This window comes from Seriola aureovittata, chromosome 9 (genome assembly GCF_021018895.1).
Source record: "Seriola aureovittata isolate HTS-2021-v1 ecotype China chromosome 9, ASM2101889v1, whole genome shotgun sequence".
Lineage (NCBI taxonomy): Eukaryota > Metazoa > Chordata > Actinopteri > Carangiformes > Carangidae > Seriola > Seriola aureovittata.
The window spans coordinates 13,622,823-13,644,534 of NC_079372.1; the positions used below are offsets into that span (position 1 = coordinate 13,622,823).

A 21,712-nucleotide genomic window follows, 5' to 3' on the forward strand; every position below is an offset into this window, starting at 1 on the left:
CGTACAGTGTAATCAAAAGTTCAACTTCATCATTTATTATAAAAACAAGTCATTTAAAAAGTATGAGATGGAGATAAGTTCACATATAACGCTAACCAGAAATACACGAGTCAGTTAACAGGTGAAATAAAGTGCTACAGCTGAACATTTTACTGTATAACTGTTCAACTGTTCTGTGGTAACTCTTCTCAAGGCAGCACCTGCAAACTTTGTGGTCTCTCGCCAGAAATTATTCTGCGCGAGTTGTGACTAATAATGTAGTCACTGATACATTACTATAGGTGTGGGCTAACATTTTCACTCTAAGCCCACATAGTATATTTCTAAAATTTTCCATTTCAGAAGAAACATACGCCTGCTACAGTTCAGAAAAGAAATAATACGTTAAGAAATAGAAAACAAAAAAACATTCCACTTTGACTCATCTCACTGCCCACTCCACTGTGCTAAGCAAAAGTAAAAGGCAGTACTGGGGGGGGGGGTTCCCACATGACCCTTGAGCCACATTTTTATATTTTGCGTGCCTTGTATTTTTGCCAAATGTGTGTCATAGTTGTCCTGAGGATTTCCCACATGACTCACTTCGAGGAATCTCAAAAATCAAGGTGCAGCGTGTGACTAATCACATCTGCACTCTAATATCTGTGGAGATTACACATGGGATACCCAGGCCTTGTTGCAAAACTCTTGTTCAAGAGGCATGTCCCAACTTGCTAAATAGGCGTTGCTGAACTATAACCAAATTTTTGCCTCATTGAAAAAAAAAAAGACCTAAGTACTGTAGATATGCATTTTCAGTACTGTATTGTAGACTCCATGGTGCTTTATCTTAACGTATTAGGATTACTGTAGGATTACTTCACTGAAAGGGAAACCCCCTTCACTGGACTTTTTGACTATTTAAATTAAGCAATAGCAGGAAAGTCCATATAGTTCCTTCTAATGTAGAGTGGAAGAGGCTATATACCACACTGCCTTCAATGTAACAGTTTTCATTACAATAGTGCACAAAAATATTCTTATTATCTTCACAATGTATCAGACAAAGTAGTTGCCATCCGCACAAAAAATTAAATAATACAGACAAAAAGTAAGAAACTTTCCTTTGATAAATCATGTTTCACCAGATAAAATTATTGATTGACACAGTTCTTGCTTTGGCTGCTGCAACATAACAGGGTTATCAATGTACAAAGTCAGCAGTAAACAGTAGTTAACTAAGTAGAGCAATGGAACCTGAGTAGAACAAAACATCTATTTTGGGTGGAATGTGTGGGCTCAGCATTAGCTGTCAATAAAAACCTGTCTGTAGTCAAATGTTTTACACTGAGCTGAACACCCACCTGCACTGTACAGTACATTCATACAGAGTAACACAGCAGCTTCACTGCTCAGACGTACAGATAACTGTGCAGCGAAATTCACTCACATTTATTCAAACCCTACAGTTGCCTGGGTGTCCAACAAGTCCAACTACTCTGTTTGAATGTAGTTTAGAAGTAGTTAACCAACCTTCATTTGGTTTCAAAAGACTTTGTTGTTTAATGTAAGATGTTTTGTCAAACTCAGTCTGGGTGATTTAAAACCTTCCATTGCTATTTTAGGACTACTTGATCTTTCAAGCTTAAGTGAAAGGGGGAAAAACAGCCTCACTGTCTGCTATAATTTACATGATGATTAGACTGTTGACAGTCCACCTTGTTTTTTCCCTCTCAGAATTCCCCTTGCTCCAATGTGTAAATGTACTGTATCACAGAGACTGTAACCTGGAGCAAAACCTTACCTCTAACCTGACCTATTAAGGTTTTTCACAGTAGCGTAGGTTATCTGGATAAAGGAAAAAAAGGGTGGGTAAAAAAAACAACTGGGTGTACATGGTGTTGTCTTTGTTTCATTTAGAACTAAGCTAATTGGCAGTACAAAGACAACATTCAAACTTGTGGCTCAGCATCACAGAGAGGGGTCACATCTTATTATTGACCTGAGTTCAACTTCAATTCAATTTCTTGCCTGATCCCTGGTCCATTCATACAATGAGCGGGTCTGAGGAGTCTTTGGAGTTCAGTGACTCTGAGCTGCTGCCTTGCTCTTGCTGGGCCTCGTGAAAACTGCACTCTATGGCTCTTAAAGTCATAGGTTCATCTAAAGAAATGACAAACAGGACAAAATCAAATATTTCTACTGTGGCTGTAATTGGCTTGATAAACATCTTGTATCATTAGTATCATTCAGGTACTGAATAATCTCTTCATAATCTATCATGATGTACAACAATACCTGTAGGGGTTCTGATTATCGGAGTTTTTTTGATCGCCTTTTCTGTCTTCTTTCTTTTCTGGAGAATTTTCACAGCTCCAGTGACGATGACGATGATGCTGAAGCTAATGAGAGCTATGCTTGTGAGCACAGATATGACCAGCCATGCCGGTTCTGCGGTACCTGATAGAAACAGCAAGAAATGATACCTGGCTTTAAAAATGTATATATAAAGATAAAAATGAAAGCACAACTTCATTACAAGAACAGAATTGTGCCTTACCAGGTGGATTGGGGTTGTGTGTTGCATCAATTGACACGTTACCACACACAATGTCATGGGATGCATCTCCCGATTTCTCGATATACTGACCCAGATTGGGACACCTTACGAAAAAAAATAAAAACAATGAATTCCAAAGATTTTTCTGAGTTTTCATCACATCTGTCAGTGAGTACAATGACTACAACAAAAGAGAGCAGGGTATAACTTACTTTTTCCAGGGTTTACACATCTGGTGAATTTGGTTATTGAAGGTTCCAACTGGACATGGTCTGCAAGAACCTGCACAGACAAGCCATTCAGATGACTTGCTTATCTTTGTAACCTGTATAGTGTGTATGTGTCTCTTTGTAGTTTTACTTACGATCCGTTGTAGGTTCTTCGCCTATGCCACACGTCTTAACACAGAAGGAGCACTGGCTATTACCACAGGTGAGTCCGTCTATACAGCCACACTGTGTGTCATTTGTGGCTGTGCATGCTTTCACAAGGACCTGAGCACCTAAATATACAAAGAGATGGAAAGAGAGGTCCAAAATCTATCAATTTTTACAGATTTCTATAGTGAATTCTCAAGATTGTACACTACTGAGGAAATGTTTTTGTAATCACTAAGACACGCTAACCTACCTACACACTGTGTACATCTAGTACACTTCTGGTCTTTAGCATTCACTGTAAATGTCTCAGGTTCACAAGGGGTGCAAAGATCCTCTGGGCGCCGACCACATTGTATGACAAGGCGATTTCCTGCAAACACACACATAAGAAACATTAACTGCAATACTTTAAACTCTGTCACATAAACTGGCATTTGTTCCAATGTGATTAGCTCCTTCAATGATACAGCAGGTCTTCATACCCATCTAATGTGAGTTTCCCCCTCAAAATTTAAAAAGCTATAAAGCAGTACAGGAATGCGTTGAGAAACAGTTATTAATACAATACTGTTTTGAATTTTAATCACACATACAAGTATCTATCACAGCTCCAGATTATTTGAATTATCAGTTGCATCATCCACGCCTTTTCTATCTGTTGTGGTATTAGTTGAAAAACCACTGAAACTAAATTTGGTTACATGCAACCACCACGGAGGAACTCCTCAAAGAATATGGAATATGATGTCTTTACATCCACAGATAAAAACAAACACACACACACACACACACACACAACCTCTTGGCTTTTTGCTTTTATTAGATACTACATGGAATAGTTAGAACTACTAAAGTTTTTAGGTAAAAGGATAATGTTAATATATTTATATAACAGCTGTTTTTTTAAGAAAGTGAGCAGAGGGGACCTTTTCTCCTTTCCTTCTGGGATATATACGGTAAGTGTATAGTGTTTTGTTAAAAAAACAAAGTGTTGTTGATATCTTTAAACCATTTAACCCACTATAACAGCAGTGTATATATACATATATATATACACATATATATGCATATATATATATATATATATATATATATATATATATGTATACACACACACACACACACACACAAACACACACACACACACACACACACACATATATATATATATATATGAAATTGAGTAATGTTCTTTTCAATTTCTCCTTTATTACTTACCTGGGTGACAGGCTTCACAGCAAACTTCATCCTTTTCATCTTCTTTTGCGATCCATTTCATGCAGCCTCTGTCAGTCTGTCCGAGACTGCACAAACAGCCCTGCATGAGCAGAGAGAGTCCCATTGCCCATAGGATCACAGCCATACTGTTGTCAGCTTTCCAGCTTTGTCAAAAGGTGAAGGAAGACGTGAGGTAATCCAGTCCAAGAAATATCCCGATATTTACTTCTTTTGTTTTTGTCTCTAAATCTGTAGATTTAGACTTAAATGCATTAAAGTCCTTAACTGTCTTCTTTACCTGAATTCTGTCTTGCTGTAATGTCCTGGTGTAAACCTCTCTGTGCTGTGGCCCGTGCAGTCAAACACATAACTCACCCCACAGCCAACTGAGCCTGCTAGTCATCGTCATGGGTTTTTTTATCCTCTTGAGGGGGCGTGTCTTAAATTACTCTTCAGCGTGAGCAATGACATACAAAATGAAAGAAAGAGATAAAGGGTACATGAATGACTTTCTTCACTGAGAAGTATTTTAATTCATTGTCTGTCTTCATTGTAATCCCTACAAATTGCAAACTGTTAGGTGCCTGTAACATGAGTTTTCATTTTAGTCATTTTATACAGATGGAGCTTATTTCCTTCAGTGAAAATCAATATATGATACCAAGTTATAGTTTTAAAAAAACATCAGTCGATCAGTTTGCAATTATTTGTTCTTTTCCTCTTCCTCTTCATAAAGAACCAGCTTTGGATGACTGCTTTTATTGCTTAGTTATGAAGTCAGTTGCACTCTGTTTATTTAAATAATGACTAACTAGAAAGATAACAATTCTCCGGGAGTTCACATTGTTGCTTTTTCTAAGAAGTGCAGCCTGACAGACTTTCCACAATAAGGTGCTTATTTAAAGCTTTAAATAACAAAATGGTATTGTTGCTGTTGCTGATATGCCAGACTTCCAACTTGTCCAAATGTAGGAATTAAAAACATTGCCTGGTTTTATTTTTGAATTGACTGTTACCCACAAAGCGACCATTCTAGTCACAACTCTGAGGTATGGCTGGGCAAACTACTGTCACAAATGGGTGTAAATTAAGTTGTTACACGTATTATTGCTGTACTGTAACTTTCCTATGTACTGGTACTACAGTTACACATTTGACTACTTTTGGAAAGGCAAAATTTATAGTAGCCTAGTTACCAACAAAGAGACAATAACTTTTATGTTTATTTTGAACCTGATGTGTAAAATTCACTGTACTTTAATCTGAAGTGTTTTGCTGAAGTTTGATCTGCATGGTTTTGGTAAACAAAGTATGAGCTGATGTCATTGTGGGGAGGGACTTTCCTGCTTGTTTGAAAATCCTACTATCATTATATCAGGTTATGCATTAAATAAGACCTATGAAAACCCACAAAACAAATATGGTATTGTTACTGAGTCCATTAAATCCCTAAAGTCTCAACTGGGACTGATGCTGATGAGTCATGTTGGAGATGACATTATTATTAAGTTATTAATGCAAAATGTCACAAGCTTATTTAAAGGGCATGGGGAAATAAAAAAAAACTCCCCCTTTGCTCCCTTTGACCAGTTGCTGTTATTATGTCTGATGATAAACACTGCTTATTCCCAGTGTTGGAAACCACTAGATCACCAGGGACAGGGACACTGGAAACTGAAACCAAAAGTGCAGTTGAAAGAATGACAACCAGTCATGCAATGCTAAACTGAAAGTGGAGCTTTTAAAAGATTAATTATCAATTGGGTCCCTTCACTTCAATTATTTATAGTGTGTCAATTCCCAAAACAAGTTTATGGCATTTATTTCCTTTGAAAAAGGAAGTGGTGTTTCCTGACAGTAAATGATTTGCCTGTTGGAAAACGGGGGAAATTGGCTGAGTAATGATGAGATGGTAGGTGACTATACAGTCCAACACGTAAATGTCATTTGGTGATGGTGTATATTATCGTGTGACTCAGGTCACACTTAAAAAATAGGAACTTAAAAAGACACATCAAAACCACAAGATCAGACTGCTGTGTCATGTTTCTTCTGTATCATGATCCATATATGTATATGTGAGTGACATTTGGCAGATTTTGCCTTTGACATTTTAAGGCATCGTTCTGAGCCTACCACAGTTCGCCTACTGTAAGAACAGATACATGTTACATGAGACTGTGATGTCAAAAGTCAGCACCTCATCTGCCTACACATGCTTGGCCAAGAAACACCTCCCACACTTACCCTTCAACCCAAGGGCGTATCTGAAGTCTCACGTCATGTCAGTATATCACAGTGGTACATAACATCACCAGAAAAATGTCATCTGATGTTGTTTTACCATGTTAGCTAACATTAACTAGCAAACTAACCCTGGCTTCTGTTGTCTATTGACTAGCTGTCAGGTTGCTAAAAGGAGTAAACATGAAATGTAAGAACGTATGAGATGAATTTCTGTGGAAAAATCCCATGAAAATGTCACCATGAATACTATGACTTTTTATGCCTTATCCTAATGCAATTTTGTGCCTTAAATGTTATGCCTTTTTAATTGTTCTTATACTATGAGGTTTTTGTGCCTTACAATGATGTTTTATGCTTTATTACACTATAAATGTTTTATGCCTTACTATACCATGACTTTTTAATCCTAACTATACTAATACTTTTTTATCCCTTATTATACTATGACATTTTTATGACGTTTTATAACTTACTATACTGTGACTTTTTATGCCTTGCTGGACTATGACGTTTTTGTGACTTTTTATGCCTTACTATACTATGTTGTTTTTTTTTGCCTTTTTATGACTTACAACACTAAGACGTTTTTATGTTGTTTTTATACCTTTTTTTGCCTTCCAATATTATGACTTTTTTATGAGTTTTTATGCTTATTATACTGTGTCGTTTTTGACTTTTTATGCCTTATAATACTGTGACATTTTTTGAAATTCTAAGAACTTAATATACGATGACATTTTATGACTTTGGATGCCTTACTATACTATTATGTTTTTATGCCTTATTATACTATGACTTCTTTTGGCATTTTTATGCCTGAAGATACCATGGCGTTTTTTTCATATTTGTATTCATTACCATAGTATGACATTTTATGCATTAATATACTCTGACGTTTTTTGACTTTTTTATGCTTTAACATACCATGACGTTTGTTTTTATGTTTTTACCCCTTTATATACATAACGTTTTTGGCATTGGTATCCCTTACTATAGTATGACATTTTATGCCTTGATATACCATGAAGTCTCTTGGCGGTATTCTGCCAGAGTATACTTTGACGTTTTTTTTTAGCATTTTTATGCCTTACTTTACTATGTCATTAGATGCCTGACCATACTGTGACATTTTTATGACCTTTTATGCCTTTTTATGCTATGATGTATTTTTTATGTTTTATGCCATACTATGAAGTTTTTTGTTTTTTTTATGCCTAATTATATTATTTCATCTCATGCCTATTATGATGTTTTTATGACATTTTAGGCCTGTATATAGTATTGTGTTTTTTGGCATTTTTAAGCCTTACTGTACAATGACATTATTATGGCATGCAGTACAAGAGTTTCATAATGGGGCATCGTGTGATACAATGGTTGAAACCGCCTCCTTTCTTTCAGAAGATTGTGGGTTCAATTCCCAGTAAGGTGCTTTACTGTCATATACCTAATTTTTATAATTTTCACACCACACTATACTATGAAGTTTTTTTTAGCATTTTTATGCCTTACTTTACTTTGTCATTTGATGGCTGACCATACTGTGACATTTTTATGACCTTTTATGCCTTAATATATTATGGGTTTTTTTTACGTTTTATGCCATACTATACTATGACGTTTTTGGGCATTTTTCCGTCATACTATACTTTGACGCATTTTTATGCCTAATTGTAATATTTCTTCTAATGCCTTGCCATACTATGATGTTTGTATGACCTTTTATGCCTTAATATATTATGGTGTTTTTTCTACGTTTTATGCCATACTATACTTTGAACTTTTTTGGCATTTATATGCCTTACTATATTATTTCATCTTATTCCTTGCCATAGTATGATGTTTTTATGACCTTTTATGCTTTAATATACTATGATGTATTTTTGACTTTTTGACGTTTTATGCCATATTATACTATGACGTTTTTTGGCATTTTTATACCATACTATAGTTAGATGTTTTTTTGGCATTTTTATGCCTTACTATAATATCTCATTTGATGGCTGACCATACTGTGACATTTTTACGACCTTTTTATGCCTTAATATACTATGATGTATTTTCGATGTTTTATGCCATATTATACTATGACGTTTTTGGGCATTTTTTAGTGTCATACTATACTTCGACGTCTTTTGGCATTTTTATGCCTAATTGTATTATTTGATCTTATTCCTTGCCATAGTATGATGTTTTTATGACCTTTTATGCTTTAATATACTATGATGGATTTTTGACGTTTTATGCCATACTATACTATGACGTTTTTGGGCATTTTTCCGCCATACTATAGTTAGATGTTTTTTTGGCATTTTTATGCCTTACTATATTATTTCATCTTGTTCCTTGCCATAGTATGATGTTTTTATGACCTTTTATGCTTTAATATACTATGATGTATTTTTGACGTTTTATGCCATTCTATACCATGAGGTTTTTTGGCATTTTTATACCATACTAAAGTTAAATGTCTTTTTGCATTTTTATGCCTAATTATATTATTTCATCTTATTCCTTGCCATAGTATGATGTTTTTATGACCTTTTATACTTTAATATTCTATAAATGATTTTTGACTTTTTATGCCATACTATACTATGACGTTTTTGGGCATTTTTATACCATACTATATTTAGATGTTATTTGGCATTTTTATGCCTTACAACACTATCTGATTTGATGCCTGACCATACTGTGACGTTTTTATGACCTTTTATGCCTTAATATTCTATAAATGATTTTTGACGTTTTATGCCATACTATACTATGACGTTTTTGGGCATTTTTCCGTCATGCTATATTTCAACATCTTTTGGCATTTTTATGCCTTACTATATTATTTCATCTTATTCCTTGCCATAGTATGATGTTTATATGACCTTTTATGCTTTAATATACTATGATGTATTTTTGACGTTTTATGCCATACTATACTATGACGTTTTTTGGCATTTTTATACCATTCTAAAGTTAGATGTTTTTTGGCATTTTTATGCCTTACTCTACTATCTCATTTGATGCCTGACCATACTGTGACATTTTTATGACCTTTTATGCCTTAATATACTATGATGTATTTCTGACATTTTATGCCATACTATACTATGACGTTTTTGGGCATTTTTCCATCATGCTATATTTCAACATCTTTTGGCATTTTTATGGCTTACTATATTATTTAATCTTATTCCTTGCCATCGTATGATGTTTTTATGACCTTTTATGCTTTAATATATTATGATGTATTTTTGATGTTTTATGCCATACTATACTATGACGTTTTTTCACATTTTTATCCCATACTATAGTTAGATGTTTTTTTGGCATTTTTATGCCTTACTATATTATTTCATCTTATTCCTTGCATTAGTATGATGTTTTTATGACCTTTTATGCTTTAATATACTATGATGTATTTTTGACGTTTTATGCCATACTATACTATGACGTTTTTGGGCATTTTTCTGTCATACTATACTTCGACATCTTTTGGCATTTTTATGCCTTACTATATTATTTCATTTTATTCCTTGCCATAGTATGATGTTTTTAGGACCTTTTATGCTTTAATATACTATGATGGATTTTTGATGTTTTATGCGATACTATACTATGACGTTCTTTGGCCTTTTTATACCATACTATAGTTAGATGTTTTTTTGGCATTTTTATGCCTTACCATACTATCTTATTTGATGGCTGACCACACTGTGACATTTTTATGACCTTTTATGCCTTAATATATTATTATGTATTTCTGACGTTTTATGCCATACTATACTATGACGTTTTTGGGCATTTTTCCGTCATGCTAAATTTCAACATCTTTTGGCATTTTTATGCCTTACTATATTATTTAATCTTATTCCTTGCCATAGTATGATGTTTTTATGACCTTTTATGCTTTAATATATTATGATGTATTTTTGATGTTTTATGCCATACTATACTATGACGTTTTTTCACATTTTTATCCGATACTATAGTTAGATGTTTTTTTGGCATTTTTATGCCTTACTATATTATTTCATCTTATTCCTTGCATTAGTATGATGTTTTTATGACCTTTTATGCTTTAATATACTATGATGTATTTTTGACGTTTTATGCCATACTATACTATGACGTTTTTGGGCATTTTTCTGTCATACTATACTTCGACATCTTTTTGCATTTTTATGCCTTACTATATTATTTCATTTTATTCCTTGCCATAGTATGATGTTTTTAGGACCTTTTATGCTTTAATATACTATGATGGATTTTTGACGTTTTATGCGATACTATACTATGACGTTCTTTGGCATTTTTATACCATACTATAGTTAGATGTTATTTGGCATTTTTATGCCTTACAACACTATCTCATTTGATGCCTGACCATACTGTGACGTTTTTATGACCTTTTATGCCTTAATATTCTATAAATGATTTTTGACGTTTTATGCCATACTATACTATGACGTTTTTGGGCATTTTTCCGTCATGCTATATTTCAACATCTTATGGCATTTTTATGCCTTACTATATTATTTAATCTTATTCCTTGCCATAGTATGATGTTTTTATGACCTTTTATGCTTTAATATATTATGATGTATTTTTGATGTTTTATGACATACTATACTATGACGTTTTTTGGCATTTTTATCCCATACTATAGTTAGATGTTTTTTTGGCATTTTTATGCCTTATTATACTATGTCATTAGATGTTTGAACATACTGTGACATTTTTATGACCTTTTATGCCTTAATATACTATGATGTATTTTTGATGTTTTACGCCATACTATACTATAACGTTTTTTGGCATTTTTATCCTATACTATAGTTAGATGTTTTTTTGGCATTTTTATGCCTTATTATACTATGTCATTAGATGCTTGAACATACTGTGACATTTTTTTGACCTTTTATGCTTTAATATTCTATAAATGATTTTTGATGTTTTATGCCATACTATACTATGGCGTCTTTGGGCGTTTTTTAGTGTCATACTATACTTCGACGTCTTTTGGCATTTTTATGCCTAATTGTATTATTTGATCTTATTCCTTGCCATAGTATGATGTTTTTATGACCTTTTATGCTTTAATATATTATGATGTATTTTTGATGTTTTATGCCATACTATACTATGACGTTTTTTCACATTTTTATCCCATACTATAGTTAGATGTTTTTTTGGCATTTTTATGCCTTACTATATTATTTCATCTTATTCCTTGCATTAGTATGATGTTTTTATGACCTTTTATGCTTTAATATACTATGATGTATTTTTGACGTTTTATGCCATACTATACTATGACGTTTTTGGGCATTTTTCTGTCATACTATACTTCGACATCTTTTGGCATTTTTATGCCTTACTATATTATTTCATCTTGTTCCTTGCCATAGTATGATGTTTTTATGACCTTTTATGCTTTAATATACTATGATGTATTTTTGACGTTTTATGCCATTCTATACCATGAGGTTTTTTGGCATTTTTATACCATACTAAAGTTAAATGTCTTTTTGCATTTTTATGCCTACTTGAATTATTTCTTCTAATGCCTTGCATTAGTATGATGTTTTTATGACCTTTTATGCTTTAATATTCTATAAATGATTTTTGACTTTTTATGCCATACTATACTATGACGTTTTTGGGCATTTTTATACCATACTATATTTAGATGTTATTTGGCATTTTTATGCCTTACAACACTATCTGATTTGATGCCTGACCATACTGTGACGTTTTTATGACCTTTTATGCCTTAATATTCTATAAATGATTTTTGACGTTTTATGCCATACTATACTATGACGTTTTTGGGCATTTTTCCGTCATGCTATATTTCAACATCTTTTGGCATTTTTATGCCTTACTATATTATTTCATCTTATTCCTTGCCATAGTATGATGTTTATATGACCTTTTATGCTTTAATATACTATGATGTTTTATGCCATATTATACTATGACGTTTTTTGGCATTTTTATCCTATACTATAGTTAGATGTTTTTTTGGCATTTTTATACCATTCTAAAGTTAGATGTTTTTTTGGCATTTTTATGCCTTACTCTACTATCTCATTTGATGCCTGACCATAGTATGATGTTTTTATGACCTTTTATGCCTTAATATACTATGATGTATTTTTGACATTTTATGCCATACTATACTATGACGTTTTTGGGCATTTTTCCATCATGCTATATTTCAACATCTTTTGGCATTTTTATGGCTTACTATATTATTTAATCTTATTCCTTGCCATAGTATGATGTTTTTATGACCTTTTATGCTTTAATATATTATGATGTATTTTTGATGTTTTATGCCATACTATACTATGACGTTTTTTCACATTTTTATCCCATACTATAGTTAGATGTTTTTTTGGCATTTTTATGCCTTACTATATTATTTCATCTTATTCCTTGCATTAGTATGATGTTTTTATGACCTTTTATGCTTTAATATACTATGATGTATTTTTGACGTTTTATGCCATACTATACTATGACGTTTTTGGGCATTTTTATACCATACTATAGTTAGATGTTTTTTTGGCATTTGTATGCCTTACCATACTATCTTATTTGATGGCTGACCACACTGTGACATTTTTATGACCTTTTATGCCTTAATATATTATTATGTATTTCTGACGTTTTATGCCATACTATACTATGACGTTTTTGGGCATTTTTCCGTCATGCTAAATTTCAACATCTTTTGGCATTTTTATGCCTTACTATATTATTTAATCTTATTCCTTGCCATAGTATGATGTTTTTATGACCTTTTATGCTTTAATATATTATGATGTATTTTTGATGTTTTATGCCATACTATACTATGACGTTTTTTCACATTTTTATCCGATACTATAGTTAGATGTTTTTTTGGCATTTTTATGCCTTACTATATTATTTCATCTTATTCCTTGCATTAGTATGATGTTTTTATGACCTTTTATGCTTTAATATACTATGATGTATTTTTGACGTTTTATGCCATACTATACTATGACGTTTTTGGGCATTTTTCTGTCATACTATACTTCGACATCTTTTTGCATTTTTATGCCTTACTATATTATTTCATTTTATTCCTTGCCATAGTATGATGTTTTTAGGACCTTTTATGCTTTAATATACTATGATGGATTTTTGACGTTTTATGCGATACTATACTATGACGTTCTTTGGCATTTTTATACCATACTATAGTTAGATGTTATTTGGCATTTTTATGCCTTACAACACTATCTCATTTGATGCCTGACCATACTGTGACGTTTTTATGACCTTTTATGCCTTAATATTCTATAAATGATTTTTGACGTTTTATCCTGACGTTTTTGGGCATTTTTCCGTCATGCTATATTTCAACATCTTATGGCATTTTTATGCCTTACTATATTATTTAATCTTATTCCTTGCCATAGTATGATGTTTTTATGACCTTTTATGCTTTAATATATTATGATGTATTTTTGATGTTTTATGACATACTATACTATGACGTTTTTTGGCATTTTTATACCATACTATAGTTAGATGTTTTTTTGGCATTTTTATGCCATATTATACTATGTCATTAGATGCCTGAACATACTGTGACATTTTTATGACCTTTTATGCCTTAATATACTATGATGTATTTTTGATGTTTTACGCCATACTATACTATGACGTTTTTTGGCATTTTTATCCTATACTATAGTTAGATGTTTTTTTGGCATTTTTATACCTTATTATACTATGTCATTAGATGCTTGAACATACTGTGACATTTTTTTGACCTTTTATGCTTTAATATTCTATAAATCATTTTTGATGTTTTATGCCATACTATACTATGGCGTCTTTGGGCGTTTTTTAGTGTCATACTATACTTCGACGTCTTTTGGCATTTTTATGCCTAATTGTATTATTTGATCTTATTCCTTGCCATAGTATGATGTTTTTATGACCTTTTATGCTTTAATATACTATGATGTATTTTCGATGTTTTATGCCATATTATACTGTGACGTTTTTGGGCATTTTTTAGAGTCATACTATACTTCGACGTCTTTTGGCATTTTTATGCCTAATTGTATTATTTGATCTCATTCCTTGCCATAGTATGATGTTTTTATGACCTTTTATGCTTTAATATACTATGATGGATTTTTGACGTTTTATGCCATACTATACTATGACGTTTTTGGGCATTTTTCCGCCATACTATAGTTAGATGTTTTTTTGGCATTTTTATGCCTTACTATATTATTTCATCTTGTTCCTTGCCATAGTATGATGTTTTTATGACCTTTTATACTTTAATATACTATGATGTATTTTTGACGTTTTATGCCATTCTATACTATGAGGTTTTTTGGCATTTTTATACCATACTAAAGTTAAATGTTTTTTTGCATTTTTATGCCTACTTGAATGATTTCTTCTAATGCCTTGCATTAGTATGATGTTTTTATGACCTTTTATGCTTTAATATTCTATAAATGATTTTTGACTTTTTATGCCATACTATACTATGACGTTTTTGGGCATTTTTATATACATACTATAGTTAGATGTTATTTGGCATTTTTATGTCTTACAACACTATCTGATTTGATGCCTGACCATACTGTGACGTTTTTATGACCTTTTATGCCTTAATATTCTATAAATGATTTTTGACGTTTTATGCCATACTATACTATGACGTTTTTGGGCATTTTTCCGTCATGCTATATTTCAACATCTTGTGGCATTTTTATGCCTTACTATATTATTTAATCTTATTCCTTGCCATAGTATGATGTTTTTATGACCTTTTATGCTTTAATATACTATGATGTATTTTCGATGTTTTATGACATACTATACTATGACGTTTTTTGGCATTTTTATCCCATACTATAGTTAGATGTTTTTTTGGCATTTTTATACCTCATTATACTATGTCATTAGATGCTTGAACATACTGTGACATTTTTTTGACCTTTTATGCTTTAATATTCTATAAATGATTTTTCACGTTTTATGGCATACTATACTATGACGTTTTTTGGCATTTTTATACCATTCTATAGTTAGATGTTATTTGGCATTTTAATGCCTTAATACACTATCTGATTTGATGCCTGACCATACTGTGACGTTTTTATGACCTTTTATGCCTTAATATACTATGATGTATTTTTGATGTTTTACGCCATACTATACTATGACGTTTTTGGGCATTTTTCCGTCATACTAAACTTCGACGTCTTTTGGCATTTTTATACCTAATTGTATTATTTCATCTTGTTCCTTGCCATAGTATGATGTTTTTATGACCTTTTATGCTTTAATATACTATGATGTATTTTTGACGTTTTATGCCATATTATACTATGACGTTTTTGGGCATTTTTTAGTCTCATACTATACTTCGACGTCTTTTGGCATTTTTATGCCTAATTGTATTATTTGATCTCATTCCTTGCCATAGTATGATGTTTTTATGACCTTTTATGCTTTAATATACTATGATGGATTTTTGACGTTTTATGCCATACTATACTATGACGTTTTTGGGCATTTTTCCGCCATACTATAGTTAGATGTTTTTTTGGCATTTTTATGCCTTACTATATTATTTCATCTTGTTCCTTGCCATAGTATGATGTTTTTATGACCTTTTATGCTTTAATATACTATGATGTATTTTTGACGTTTTATGCCATTCTATACTATGAGGTTTTTTGGCATTTTTATACCATACTAAAGTTAAATGTTTTTTTGCATTTTTATGCCTACTTGAATGATTTCTTCTAATGCCTTGCATTAGTATGATGTTTTTATGACCTTTTATGCTTTAATATTCTATAAATGATTTTTGACTTTTTATGCCATACTATACTATGACGTTTTTGGGCATTTTTATATACATACTATAGTTAGATGTTATTTGGCATTTTTATGCCTTACAACACTATCTGATTTGATGCCTGACCATACTGTGACGTTTTTATGACCTTTAATGCCTTAATATTCTATAAATGATTTTTGATGTTTTATGCCATACTATACTATGACGTTTTTGGGCATTTTTCCGTCATGCTATATTTCAACATCTTGTGGCATTTTTATGCCTTAATATATTATTTAATCTTATTCCTTGCCATAGTATGATGTTTTTATGACCTTTTATGCTTTAATATACTATGATGTATTTTCGATGTTTTATGCCATACTATACTATGACGTTTTTTGGCATTTTTATCCCATACTATAGTTAGATGTTTTTTTGGCATTTTTATACCTTATTATACTATTTCATTAGATGCTTGAACATACTGTGACATTTTTTTGACCTTTTATGCTTTAATATTCTATAAATGATTTTTGACGTTTTATGCCATACTATACTATGACGTCTTTGGGCGTTTTTCCATCATGCTATATTTCAACATCTTTTGGCATTTTTATGCCTTAATATATTATTTCATCTTATTCCTTGCCATAGTATGATGTTTTTATGACCTTTTATGCTTTAATATACTATGATGTATTTTCGATGTTTTATGACATACTATACTATGACGTTTTTTGGCATTTTTATCCCATACTATAGTTAGATGTTTTTTCGGCATTTTCATGCCTTATTATACTGTGTCATTAGATGCTTGAAAATACTGTGACATTTTTTTCACCTTTTATGCTTTAATATTCTATAAATGATTTTTGACATTTTATGCCATACTATACTATGACGTTTTTGGGCATTTTTCCGTCATGTTATATTTCAACATCTTTTGGCATTTTTATGCCTTAATATATTATTTAATCTTATTCTTTGCCATAGTATGATGTTTTTAGGACCTTTTATGCTTTAATATACTATGATGTATTTTTGACGTTTTATGCCATACTATACTATGACGTTTTTTGGCATTTTTATCCATACTATAGTTAGATGTTTTTTTGGCATTTTTATACCTTATTATACTATGTCATTAGATGCTTGAACATACTGTGACATTTTTTTGACCTTTTATGCTTTAATATTCTATAAATGATTTTTGACGTTTTATGCCATACTATACTATGACGTCTTTGGGCGTTTTTCCATCATGCTATATTTAAACATCTTTTGGCATTTTTATGCCTTAATATATTATTTCATCTTATTCCTTGCCATAGTATGATGTTTTTATGACCTTTTATGCTTTAATATACTATGATGTATTTTCGATGTTTTATGCCATATTATACTATGACGTTTTTGGGCATTTTTTAGTGTCATACTATACTTCGACGTCTTTTGGCATTTTTATGCCTAATTGTATTATTTGATCTTATTCCTTGCCATAGTATGATGTTTTTATGACCTTTTATGCTTTAATATACTATGATGTATTTTCGATGTTTTATGCCATATTATACTGTGACGTTTTTGGGCATTTTTTAGAGTCATACTATACTTCGACGTCTTTTGGCATTTTTATGCCTAATTGTATTATTTGATCTCATTCCTTGCCATAGTATGATGTTTTTATGACCTTTTATGCTTTAATATACTATGATGGATTTTTGACGTTTTATGCCATACTATACTATGACGTTTTTGGGCATTTTTCCGCCATACTATAGTTAGATGTTTTTTTGGCATTTTTATGCCTTACTATATTATTTCATCTTGTTCCTTGCCATAGTATGATGTTTTTATGACCTTTTATACTTTAATATACTATGATGTATTTTTGACGTTTTATGCCATTCTATACTATGAGGTTTTTTGGCATTTTTATACCATACTAAAGTTAAATGTTTTTTTGCATTTTTATGCCTACTTGAATGATTTCTTCTAATGCCTTGCATTAGTATGATGTTTTTATGACCTTTTATGCTTTAATATTCTATAAATGATTTTTGACTTTTTATGCCATACTATACTATGACGTTTTTGGGCATTTTTATATACATACTATAGTTAGATGTTATTTGGCATTTTTATGTCTTACAACACTATCTGATTTGATGCCTGACCATACTGTGACGTTTTTATGACCTTTCATGCCTTAATATTCTATAAATGATTTTTGACGTTTTATGCCATACTATACTATGACGTTTTTGGGCATTTTTCCGTCATGCTATATTTCAACATCTTGTGGCATTTTTATGCCTTACTATATTATTTAATCTTATTCCTTGCCATAGTATGATGTTTTTATGACCTTTTATGCTTTAATATACTATGATGTATTTTCGATGTTTTATGACATACTATACTATGACGTTTTTTGGCATTTTTATCCCATACTATAGTTAGATGTTTTTTTGGCATTTTTATACCTCATTATACTATGTCATTAGATGCTTGAACATACTGTGACATTTTTTTGACCTTTTATGCTTTAATATTCTATAAATGATTTTTCACGTTTTATGGCATACTATACTATGACGTTTTTTGGCATTTTTATACCATTCTATAGTTAGATGTTATTTGGCATTTTAATGCCTTAATACACTATCTGATTTGATGCCTGACCATACTGTGATGTTTTTATGACCTTTTATGCTTTAATATACTATGATGTATTTTCGATGTTTTATGACATACTATACTATGACGTTTTTGGGCATTTTTCCGTCATACTAAACTTCGACGTCTTTTGGCATTTTTATACCTAATTGTATTATTTCATCTTGTTCCTTGCCATAGTATGATGTTTTTATGACCTTTTATGCTTTAATATACTATGATGTATTTTTGACGTTTTATGCCATATTATACTATGACGTTTTTGGGCATTTTTTAGTGTCATACTATACTTCGACGTCTTTTGGCATTTTTATGCCTAATTGTATTATTTGATCTCATTCCTTGCCATAGTATGATGTTTTTATGACCTTTTATGCTTTAATATACTATGATGGATTTTTGACGTTTTATGCCATACTATACTATGACGTTTTTGGGCATTTTTCCGCCATACTATAGTTAGATGTTTTTTTGGCATTTTTATGCCTTACTATATTATTTCATCTTGTTCCTTGCCATAGTATGATGTTTTTATGACCTTTTATGCTTTAATATACTATGATGTATTTTTGACGTTTTATGCCATTCTATACTATGAGGTTTTTTGGCATTTTTATACCATACTAAAGTTAAATGTTTTTTTGCATTTTTATGCCTACTTGAATGATTTCTTCTAATGCCTTGCATTAGTATGATGTTTTTATGACCTTTTATGCTTTAATATTCTATAAATGATTTTTGACTTTTTATGCCATACTATACTATGACGTTTTTGGGCATTTTTATATACATACTATAGTTAGATGTTATTTGGCATTTTTATGCCTTACAACACTATCTGATTTGATGCCTGACCATACTGTGACGTTTTTATGACCTTTAATGCCTTAATATTCTATAAATGATTTTTGATGTTTTATGCCATACTATACTATGACGTTTTTGGGCATTTTTCCGTCATGCTATATTTCAACATCTTGTGGCATTTTTATGCCTTAATATATTATTTAATCTTATTCCTTGCCATAGTATGATGTTTTTATGACCTTTTATGCTTTAATATACTATGATGTATTTTCGATGTTTTATGCCATACTATACTATGACGTTTTTTGGCATTTTTATCCCATACTATAGTTAGATGTTTTTTTGGCATTTTTATACCTTATTATACTATGTCATTAGATGCTTGAACATACTGTGACATTTTTTTGACCTTTTATGCTTTAATATTCTATAAATGATTTTTGACGTTTTATGCCATACTATACTATGACGTCTTTGGGCGTTTTTCCATCATGCTATATTTCAACATCTTTTGGCATTTTTATGCCTTAATATATTATTTCATCTTATTCCTTGCCATAGTATGATGTTTTTATGACCTTTTATGCTTTAATATACTATGATGTATTTTCGATGTTTTATGACATACTATACTATGACGTTTTTTGGCATTTTTATCCCATACTATAGTTAGATGTTTTTTCGGCATTTTCATGCCTTATTATACTGTGTCATTAGATGCTTGAAAATACTGTGACATTTTTTTCACCTTTTATGCTTTAATATTCTATAAATGATTTTTGACATTTTATGCCATACTATACTATGACGTTTTTGGGCATTTTTCCGTCATGTTATATTTCAACATCTTTTGGCATTTTTATGCCTTAATATATTATTTAATCTTATTCTTTGCCATAGTATGATGTTTTTAGGACCTTTTATGCTTTAATATACTATGATGTATTTTTGACGTTTTATGCCATACTATACTATGACGTTTTTTGGCATTTTTATCCCATACTATAGTTAGATGTTTTTTTGGCATTTTTATACCTTATTATACTATGTCATTAGATGCTTGAACATACTGTGACATTTTTTTGACCTTTTATGCTTTAATATTCTATAAATGATTTTTGACGTTTTATGCCATACTATACTATGACGTCTTTGGGCGTTTTTCCATCATGCTATATTTCAACATCTTTTGGCATTTTTATGCCTTAATATATTATTTCATCTTATTCCTTGCCATAGTATGATGTTTTTATGACCTTTTATGCTTTAATATACTATGATGTATTTTCGATGTTTTATGCCATATTATACTATGACGTTTTTGGGCATTTTTTAGTGTCATACTATACTTCGACGTCTTTTGGCATTTTTATGCCTAATTGTATTATTTGATCTTATTCCTTGCCATAGTATGATGTTTTGATGACCTTTTATGCTTTAATATACTATGATGGATTTTTGACGTTTTATGCCATACTATACTATGACGTTTTTGGGCGTTTTTCCATCATGCTATATTTCAACATCTTTTGGCATTTTTATGCCTTAATATATTATTTCATCTTATTCCTTGCCATAGTATGATGTTTTTATGACCTTTTATGCTTTAATATACTATGATGTATTTTCGATGTTTTATGCCATATTATACTATGACGTTTTTGGGCATTTTTTAGTGTCATACTATACTTCGACGTCTTTTGGCATTTTTATGCCTAATTGTATTATTTGATCTTATTCCTTGCCATAGTATGATGTTTTTATGACCTTTTATGCTTTAATATACTATGATGGATTTTTGACGTTTTATGCCATACTATACTATGACGTTTTTGGGCATTTTTCCGCCATACTATAGTTAGATGTTTTTTTTGGCATTTTTATGCCTTACTATATTATTTCATCTTGTTCCTTGCCATAGTATGATGTTTTTATGACCTTTTATGCTTTAATATACTATGATGTATTTTTGACGTTTTATGCCATTCT

General features: G+C 31.2%; 1 protein-coding gene across 1 annotated transcript; it reads right to left on the reverse strand.

Moving 5' to 3' along the window:
* Positions 1-12: 12 nt before the first annotated feature.
* LOC130174844 (tumor necrosis factor receptor superfamily member 9-like) lies at positions 13-4,509 on the reverse strand. Its single transcript, XM_056385069.1, has 7 exons — positions 4,138-4,509; positions 3,170-3,289; positions 2,904-3,041; positions 2,752-2,821; positions 2,540-2,643; positions 2,278-2,439; positions 13-2,142 (listed from the first exon to the last, which is right to left on the reverse strand). The coding sequence occupies exons 1-7, from the start codon at positions 4,280-4,282 to the stop codon at positions 2,027-2,029; spliced, it is 855 nt and encodes a 284-aa protein (XP_056241044.1). The 5' UTR covers positions 4,283-4,509; the 3' UTR covers positions 13-2,026.
* Between the last annotated feature and the right edge of the window lie 17,203 nt (positions 4,510-21,712).